At 36.4% G+C, this 10,102-nt stretch overlaps 2 protein-coding genes across 2 annotated transcripts; both read right to left on the bottom strand.

Annotated features, from left to right (window-relative positions):
* Nucleotides 1–2,885: 2,885 nt before the first annotated feature.
* Nucleotides 2,886–3,827, bottom strand: LOC102683713 (olfactory receptor 4B13-like). Its single transcript, XM_006627935.2, has one exon. It carries the CDS (start codon nt 3,807–3,809, stop codon nt 2,886–2,888), a length of 924 nt encoding a protein of 307 aa, XP_006627998.2. The 5' UTR covers nt 3,810–3,827.
* A 3,864-nt stretch (nt 3,828–7,691) lies between these two features.
* On the bottom strand, nt 7,692–8,785 carry LOC138216016 (olfactory receptor 4B13-like). Its single transcript, XM_069189739.1, has one exon. The coding sequence runs from the start codon at nt 8,776–8,778 to the stop codon at nt 7,831–7,833; it is 948 nt and encodes a 315-aa protein (XP_069045840.1). The 5' UTR covers nt 8,779–8,785; the 3' UTR covers nt 7,692–7,830.
* Nucleotides 8,786–10,102: the final 1,317 nt, after the last annotated feature.

Below are 10,102 nucleotides of genomic sequence, written 5' to 3'. Positions count from 1 at the left end.
GCTACAACCCTTTTCTGTTATGATTAGGTTAAGTTATTTCCCGGTGTGTTTCATTTGTATTTTGGTTTAAAAGCCTAGCGTCTCTGCAGTTCCTGGCTCAGCATTGTGAGATGGACGCCCGGAAGCCCGCCTGCCAGCGGGTCCAGAAGAGACCCGACGGCATAGGCTTCACCCTGGCGTCCTGACCTGCTGAGTCCGGGGCTCTGAGTGCCTGGTCCCGTTATTGTTTTAGTTCTCTGTGCTCCCGGTCTCGGTTCCTCTTCCCGGGGATTTTAAGTGTCTTCGTCTTGGATAGATCATCCGGCCTTTGGATTACAGACTGTGCCCTGATTACTCTTTTTGGACGTGTTTGGACTTGGTCGTCTCCCCCCTGTCTGTCAACCCATCCTAACTCTGCTGTATCTTCTCCTGATGTCCTTCTCCAGATTCTGCCGGATTATAACATCTGCATAGGGTCTTTAACAATGCACTTCATGGGAGTCTCTCCCGGCTCCCATGACATATCCGTTAACATTCCCATACTTTCCCAGAGTTTTGTGGTTCCATTTTAATAATATCTATCACAATCTGAATGCCACAGTCCAGGAAATATCTGGATCTTGTTTGCAATGTTACTGAAGACCCTTTTTTTTTGATCATGGTTTATACGTCTTGGCAAAGGTTATCAAAATGTAATTCTTCACACAATAGTGCTGAAATCCATCTTTGTTGATTCTGTTAATATAAAATTGTAGAGTGGAATTCAGTTCAGCAGCTGCTGAGGTTTAATTAGGTGTCAATGTTCAGCTTTCATTCATACTGTAATATCACCAGAAACTGGGTATCTAAGAAATCTGAATAATGATAAAAACAAAGGGATGCAAGCTGTTTTTACACCAGTGAAAATTTTATTGATAGACATTAGTGTAATTTTACATGTAACATCACCTCTTCACAATATTAATATTATTATCTTTCCTGTACATTGTCATCAGTGGAAGCCAACAACATTCTGTCCATTTAACAATTTTTCACTCACCATTCTTGTCAAGAAGTGCAGACTGAAGTCCTTGACAAAAATGAGGCTGGTTACAAGAGTTTGTGTTATTAAAAAGATGAAAACAACTTAACAATGAAAATGTTCTTGAAGAAAATGCAAGAAAAAATAGAAAAATTAACATTAATAAACATTAATAAAATGTTTTTCTGAATTTATTTTCCTTGCAAATATTTGTAAATTTACATATTTTTTAATATATAATAATTTTGTAATGTTGTTCTTATTTTTGTTGTTCTTATTCCATAAATACTTGGATTGAGGAGAGGTGGAAATATCAAGAAATACAGTGATAGTGCTACATGAACTTCACTGTATGAATCAATGTGACTCATATTAAGTCTACTTTGAATTACTTCAAGGAGACATCCCACTGAAAAGTTTACCAGGGACATTATATGGGTGATGCAGGTACTATATCGGGACTAAGCAGATCTTAATCCTTTTTGTATGAGAATAAAAAATGCAGAGAAAAGGCAGAGCTACAGAGACATGCCAAACATCCCATAAATGTGATTAACAGTAGTATCAGTGCAGGCAGGTTTGATAACTGATAGTTATCACAATAAACCTTTTCTGTGATCTTCACACACACTCTAGTACGTCATTTTAACAAAATGAAATGCAAAAAAATTAAAGGAGACAGTGCTGTATAATCCTAAATAATTTATTTAGTTGAGAAAACAAAGATGGAATCCAGAATATGGATCTGAGAAAGTTAATTATGATTATTATTAAGATGAAAAACTGTTGATTACTTCACACCTACATTGCACAGGAACTAGTGAACTTTTATACTCCACTGTATCAGATAAACACAATAAGCATATTGCACTGTATCTCAGTCAATCACACATTATCTGAAGAAAATACAGTATATTTATGACAGTAATGTCAAAGTAATAGTGTGCAGTAACAAATTACCAAGGTCTTTTTGGCCCTGGGAAGTTTTCCATTACAGAAACAAGAGACTGAGAGAATCCCACTCTCTGTTTTCATGGTTGTACCATGGATTCAGCACAGTGCTTGAGGTCTCTGTATTCTAAACTAAATACATTCACAATAATGTACTGTAGAACAATTGTTAAAAAGTCATAGGTCAATCATAAACTAATTTAAAAGCATTGGATCACCTGGTGGTGACTGAAATATAAAACAATATTAAATCTTGTAGTCACGTCTCAATCTTCAATCTCAGCATTTCTGTGCTGAAAGTAAAAAGCATACAGGCTGAAGCCAAGGAGGTGTGACATGGCCAGTATCTCCTGGGAAAGCCAAGGCTGTGGCTGCAAGAGGTGTTAGTAAAACCAGTAGGGGGCGCTCATCCTGTGGTGTGTGTGGGTCCTAATGTCCCAGTATATGGATATGGACGCTTTTCTGTAAAAAAAAGGTGGCGAACTTCAGAATAAATGTAAAACCGATCTCCTGGCCCTCCGTGGTCCTTAAAAATCCCAGGGCATTTCTTGGAAAGTATGGTAAAAATATGGTGCTCTGAGTCTCCAGAACCCTAGCATTGTAAGAGGTACAGTATAAGAGCAGTGGGTATGGAAAAAGCAGATAAGTCATCACTAACTTTATTTAAAACAGATATCAGCTGTGTACCGGAGAAGAAATAACGCTCAAGTTGCCTCATTTTTTCTCACACTTGGAGAAAGGAATAAAAAAACAGTATTTCGCTCAATTTATTTTACATTTAGATAGTTGTACTGTCTGACTGAGGGGCAAATGTTCTCATGCATAAGACCTTTTTAAACGTTGCTCTTATTTTTGTTATTCTCACCCCATAAATAACAGGATTGAGGAAAGGTGGGCATATTAAGAAGTACAGTCTCAATGACGGGCTAATATTCTAAAGCTTAAATCTCAATTTTTTAAATGTTGTTCTTATTGTTGTTATTCTTAGTCCGTAAATAATTGGATTCAGCAGAGGTGGAAATATCAAGAAGTACAGTGATAGTGCTACACGCACCTCATTGGGAATGTGACTCATATTAAATCTGTTTTTAATTATTTCTAAGAGACATCCAATTGAAAAGTTTACAAGAGATACTAAATGGGTGCTGCAGGTATTGAAAGCTTTAATCTGGGATTGTCTGGGTGAATTTAAGCAGATCTTAAGAATTTTTGCATAGGAATAGAAAATTAGGAGCAAAGGCAGACCTATAGAAAAAAAGGTACCAACCAGGCCATAAATATTATTAACATTAGTGTCAGTACAGGCAAGCTTGACTAGTGAATAGTTATCACAATAAACCTTCTCTATGATGTTACCACATAATGGTAGGTGCACAGTAAGGGTGAGATTGATCGCAAATCTAACCATAGAGAAGAGCCAGATAAATATAAGAAACACACATGCTTTGTTAAGAGTCATGATTCTGTTGTAGTGCAACGGGTAACAGATGGACACATACCTGTCATATGACATCACGGCTAAGTCTGAAAACTCAATAGATCCATATGTGTTCAAGCAAAAAATCTGCATAATGCATTGAAATTTAGAAACTTCGTGGAAATCTGACAAAATGTTGACTAAAAGTGAAGGGAAGAGAACTGTGCTTCCATACAATTCATTTGCAGACAGAGCACACAAAAAGAAATACATGGGCTCATGCAGGGTCCTCTCCACTGAGATCACGGCTATAAGAAGTGAGTTGGCCACAATAATGCCAACATACAATACCAGTGTAATGGTGAAGTAGAAGTATCTAATCTGTCCAATCTCTCCATATGCAGCCAGTATGAATGATTTGATGTGAGACGAGTTCTCCATGGTCTTCAGCTTTGAGTGTACTACTGTCTGAGGAAGAGAAAAGTTTATTTTTGCAATGGAGAAATTTCAAATAGCTTCATGCTGCATACAGTAAGGGCAATCCTGATGCAGCTGGATGTTTATTCAGCTTCAGTCCTGTGCAACTCTTTCAGCTGTTATTCTGTCAATTTTCTTTATTTTATTTCCATATTGCAAAATTCACCAGTACACAGTAGCTTTTGATGCACTGTGACATTATGCCTGTATCAGATAAATGGTTCTATCACACAGTCTCACATTATTTAGCATGCAGGTCACAAACTTGAAAAGAAGCTATAAGGAGTGATGATTCCTATCAGTACTAACTGTAAAATACATAGACTAGGATGGAGACTGAAGAAGGAAGGTATGAGAGTAGATAGAGAAGGAAAGAGCACCATTTACATTTACCTGTGAGCCTGTTGGATGTGAAGATTTTGTGTCCAGAATGCACTTTGGAAAACATTTCCATGTATAGATTTTATATACTGTACATACAGTACTGTCTGGACAGCAAACACCAAAGTAATTGGTTTGGATCTTGTAAAAGTCAAGAGAGACATGTTGCTAGGAGATAATAATGTTGACCACTAAACAAACAAAGTACATACTGTAGATGAAGGAAAACTGTTTTGCCCAAAGCAGCCATCCGGATATTCCATTAGGAAATGACAGAAATCATTTCAGAAAAAAAACAAGACTGCTGCAATAATGAAATCACCAAGCTAACTGGCTTGTCTGCAAAGGTAGATTCTCCAAAGACCAATCATGTACCATATTATTGTACACTGAAGGTACTTTTAGAAAAAACAATGTTATATTGGACTGTCATATTAGGGGTCATTTAGTTATAGATTATTTATTTTTTAAATGAGGTGTATAGTCAAAAATGTTTATGATCCACATCGAAGGGTATTGAAAGGAACTCCATGCACATTTTATCTAATCCGGTATTTGCCTCATCTGTGTCTTTTGAGTTAATGAGAGACGATCGCCCATGATCTTGAGGGTTATCCAATGAATAAATGTTGTATATTTTATCTATTTATCATGGGAAACAGGATATAACATTTCATATTAGAAATAAAAATTCAAAATGAAATATTATTAATAGATATATGTTATATTTAATTATTTAAAAAAATTAACAATATGTGTTTTCTTTATCAGATTGATTGGAAATGTGTTGATGATGCAGTTTAGTTTCAATTTAAAAAAATATCCATCTTCAGACCACATGTCTTGATGGGACTGTCTGAAAAAAAGCAGCAGCTGGGGAACATTTTTCATTGTAAACCTGATTGAAAGGCCAAGCACCAAACAGGATTATTTGGATTCACCATGTTACAGTACACAGCAGCTACACTTTATTACACTGCAAATCCCAACTGTTAACCCACTGAAGCTAAGGAGGTGTGCTGGCCAGCAACTGGATGGGAGATTTCCCGGGGAAGCTAAGATTGCTGGTGGAAGAGGTGTTAGTGGGACTAGTACTGTAGGTGTGTATATACCCAGCAGCCAGTGGGTTCTGCCCAAGTATTGTGATGGGACACTATACTGTAAAAAAGGATGAGATGTAAATCCCGACTCTCTGTGGACTGTGGAAAAGAGTAGGGGTGTTACCCCGGTGTTCTGGCCAAATTTACCCCTGGCCTTATCGCTTATTGACTCCTGATAATCCCTATCTATGAACTTGCTTCATCCCACTGTTCTCATCCCCAGCTGGTAGCTGGTGTGTGGGGAGCGTACTGGCGTACTTTGGCTGACATTTCATCATCAAGATGGGGCTACATTGGTGGTGGAGGAAAGTCCTAATTACCTGTAAAGTGCTTTGACTACAGTGTCCACAGAAGTGCTATATACTGTAAATGTAAGGAATTTTTGACATACTGTGATATACTGTATATGATTATAAGAATTGTGAGTGTGCTGTAGTTTATACATCTGGCTGAGTTAAAGCTTTGGTTTAACTAGAATTTGAACCTTGGACCTTCTAAATAGAAAGCAAGTATTTAATCATATACTCCGCTGTGCTCAGTTCTGTGCGGTACTGCTAATACAATAATCAGGATTGATGTGCATTCTGAGTGGCTGAATATGTACCTACAGTATATTTCTGTGTAGGAACAATGTACAGTACTTTTTCTCATTGCACAACCTATTCTTTGAACAGAATAAACCTCTTTCTGGTTTAGTTTTCTCTCCTTTGTTGTTTGAAGTAGCAAAATGGAAGCTTGTGTGACAGAGCCATCAACGTACTATACATCATAGTTTGCAAAGGAACGAGTAATAGGTTTATTCCATGCTGAAAAAAAGAAGAAAGAGAACACAACGTTTCGGCCGTGGAGCCTTCTTCAGGTGTCTAATAGGGGATAATAAAGCTTGAATTAAGTTGAGTTAAGAATAGAATTAATGTGAACAGACCACATTTAGCAGCAAGCATGGGGCACTTTTGTGCAGGATACAGAGAATAAATGTAAATACAGGTACAGTATATACAGTAACACAGTGGAAATTATTGTTTTTACAGCAGCGATAATTTTATTGACAGCTATCAGTGTCATCATACATCTTACATCATGTGACATCACCTCTGTACAAATTAAGCGACATAGCCTATTCACAAAGAAGCATTTGGACATGACTGCCTGGGGAACTGTTCACATTATGATATATGTTTTTCCTGTACATTTTCAATAGCAACTCGTACGACATACTGTCCTCATAGTATTGTGATTAGTTGACAAGGAACAAACGTGCAGGCTAAAGGGAGAGGCACTACTTGTCATAAGTGCTGTAGTACACTAGACATTGTCTTTAAAAAGAGGGAACAATTGAACTATTCAGGTATTAAATTCCATTCTTGTAATAATGCTTTTCTCACTGTAGGCAAAAACTCTTCTACCCTGATAAAATAATAGTACTTTTCTGATCCAGTTTTGGAGTTTAGAAACCCAAGGCAATCTGTGTCTAAGATCATTTACATATCCAATTGAGCACATGCTGCCGGAGTAGTAAACAAAAATCCCCTTCAAATATTCCTATCACACAGTATGTAATGAAAGAATCTGTAGCACTGAAGCCTTTCAATTTAATACACAAAGCTTTTTGTGCCACCATGCTCTGACAACCATCTCCTGGAGATGGCTGCAGGGAGGGAACATACAGTACGAATCTCTGTAGCTGAACACTGAAAGAACTACAGTATGACACTCATGAATGGAAATTACAGAACGGCTAAAAGTGACCTCAGGTGTTTATTGTGAACTGATAAACTGTGTAGACACGTTGTCCTCACAGAGCCCACCAGGAAATAAGAATTGTGTTACTGCTTTCTAGAAAAAGGATAGGGGAAATAAGAAGAGGTACTGCATATGGATTGTAACTCTTAAACTGTTTTAATAAAAAAAGTTGTAGCTTAGAGCATTTTTCATGTTGTAATGTCTCTTCTATCTCATTTGATCTCCAACACCTACATTTGGAAACATCAATGCAATCCGCATCTTTTATTCTTTTAGATCCTCATTTGCATGTGTGACTCTAGTCCTCACCCCTAAGGTCTGCCTAGCATCTCCTCAAGACTCACCTAATGTATTCAGACGGCACCTATGACCCTTCACCTTTACTGGACTGACCATCTTCTTCCACTGAACAAGAATTCTGTTCAGTGCTTTCTCTCACTCCTGACTAAGCCTCATTCATATCTTGGATTTATTTTGAAATTTTAATAATTGATTGGATTATTTACAGCATGTTGGATCATTATTGGATAATTATCATTTAAATTACAGTGTGGAAGCTTCCATGCACAGAACAATATTGTATTTGATCAGTATTGTTGTTTTCAAATTGTTTACATTCATATATGGATATTTCTTTTAATGTAAGTAAGTTAAAAGAACCTCAGATCAGCCCAGTTTCTACTCAAATAAGAAATTACAACATGGTGATGATAACGTTTTTCTGTCATCTTTTTACAATTCTGTTCATATTTCATGTTTTGCTATTGTAAGAGCGAGGACCTAATTTTCTTGTGTATAATAATTTTTGTAAATGTTGTTCTTATTTTTGATATTCTTACTCCATAAACGATTGGATTGAGCAGTGGAGGAAGAATCAAGAAATACACTGATAGCAGGATACGAGCCTCATAGGGAATTTTACTCATATTAAATCTGCTTTGAATTATTTCAAAGAGACATCCAACTGAAAAATTTACCAGGCATACTAAATGAGAGCTGCAGGTGTTCAGAGCCTTCACCTGGGATTCTCTGGAAGATTTTAAGCAAATCCTAAGAATCTTTGCATATGAATAAAAAATGAGAAATAAAGGCAGACCTACAGACAGAAACATAGTGAGGAGCCCTAAAACGCTATTAACAGTAGTATCTGTACAGGCAAGTTTGAAAAGGGAATAGCTGTCGCAATAAACCTTCTCTACAATGTTGCCACACAAAGGCAGACGTGCTATTAGTAATACAGTGACGGCAAATCTAGCCAGAATAAAAACCCAGATAAGCATAAGAAACGCACATGCTTTTGTAGGAGTCATGATTCTGCTGTAGTGCAACGGGTAACAGATGGACACATACCTGTCATAAGCCATTACAGCTAAGTCTGAAAACTCGATAGATCCATACGTGTGCAAGCAAAAAATCTGAAGGAAGCAGTTCAGTTTAGAAATTTCCTGTATGTCTTTCAAAATATTGACTAAAAGTGAAGGGAAGAGAGCTGTGCTTCCATACAATTCATTTGCAGACAGAGCACACAAAAAGAAATACATGGGCTCATGCAGGGTCCTCTCCACTGAGATCACTGCTATAAGAAGTGAGTTTGCAACAATGATGGCACCATATACTACTAGAGTAATGGTGAAGTAGAAGTATCTAATCTGTCCAATCTCTCCAAATGCAGCCAGTATGAACGAAGTGATGTGAGATGAGTTCTCCATTCCTTCAGCTTTGAGTCCGCTGCTGTATGTGGAACAGAAAAGTTGGTTAGAATGGATTAAATTTTAGCAAGCTGCATGTTATAAGTAACCACTAAGATATCATTTATTAAAGCCATATGTAAGCTCAAATATTTGATTAAACTGAATGTTACTGTTTCATAAAAGCTTAAACCATGTCTATGTACAGTATAACTCAGTATGACTCAAAATTCTCTTAGAAGATTACGAAGATGATAAATGAAATTAAAGATATACATTTTAGTGGCCAATGATTCATTTCACAAAGAAAAAGAAATGAAACGGTGCTTCATCATTTCAAAGAAACATATTTAAATGTAGTTTTTTAAAAATCATACAGCACTGAAAAGAAACATTTACATCTGACAATGTCAGTTGTCTTACAGTAAGTCTCCCATTAATATATAGACAAGACCAAGCTAAATTTAACTCAATTGTTTAGCTAAAGTATCATTGAAGAAATCAGTTAATTTATTGACCCTTTCTTCTATAGAGATTTTGTGCCACTGCAATTCATATTTCGATTAATTAATTCACATTTCGATTAAGTACTGCATTAATTAATTGCAGTACTATGACTATATACAAGTGATCTTACAACTTTGCATTCTTTTTCTAGCTATTAAACAGGTTAAACAGATGCACAATACAAAGATGTTTCTAAACTCTAGAAACAAGAGAGAAATAGTTTTTTAATTGACATTTTTATTCTTCTGCTGTGATGATTACTAAGTCCATCTTTTTATTGAGTTTTTTATTAACTATGCGAAAACAAAAGTCAAGTAACTTTATATGATATAATAATTTATAACATATAATAAATGTGAAAACTCCTATGTCCTACAGTACCAGTACAGTGCAGTGCCTAATCTAGTCTAGTCACGCTTAACAGATTCATAGTCATAGATTTTCTTTGCTAATTGTAAAAGTACACAGACTGAGAGAGAGGCAGAAACAAAGGGAGACAGATATGAGTGTAGACAAAGAACTGAACAGCACCATTTCAATTACCTGAGAGCCTGTTGGAGGAGCAGGTTTTGTGTCTAGAATATACATATTTTCATGTGTTGTACTTATATATTTCATTTATGTAAAAAAAAAAACACCAGCTTGTTTGGATCTTGAAAATGTCCAGGGAAACTTATTACTAGGTGACATAATGATGTGCATTAAACACAGCACCACTGAGGGGAAACTGTTTCACCCATAGCTGTCAAGCCTATCCCATTAGTAAACCAGTAATCATTTCAGAATAGAAAAAGTAAACAAGACAACCGTGAATCTGAATTTACCAAACTGATCGCTT

The sequence above is a fragment of the Lepisosteus oculatus genome, chromosome 5, assembly GCF_040954835.1.
Source record: "Lepisosteus oculatus isolate fLepOcu1 chromosome 5, fLepOcu1.hap2, whole genome shotgun sequence".
Classification (NCBI taxonomy): Eukaryota; Metazoa; Chordata; class Actinopteri; order Semionotiformes; family Lepisosteidae; genus Lepisosteus; species Lepisosteus oculatus.
Note: the sequence above shows the minus strand (reverse complement) of the source record. Positions and strands in the feature narration are given on the sequence as shown.

Bases quoted from the DNA above. Each gene is read 5' to 3' on its own strand.
- LOC102683713 (XM_006627935.2), bottom strand. From the start codon at position 3,809: ATGGAGAACTCGTCTCACATCAAATCATTCATACTGGCTGCATATGGA.
- LOC138216016 (XM_069189739.1), bottom strand. From the start codon at position 8,778: ATGGAGAACTCATCTCACATCACTTCGTTCATACTGGCTGCATTTGGA.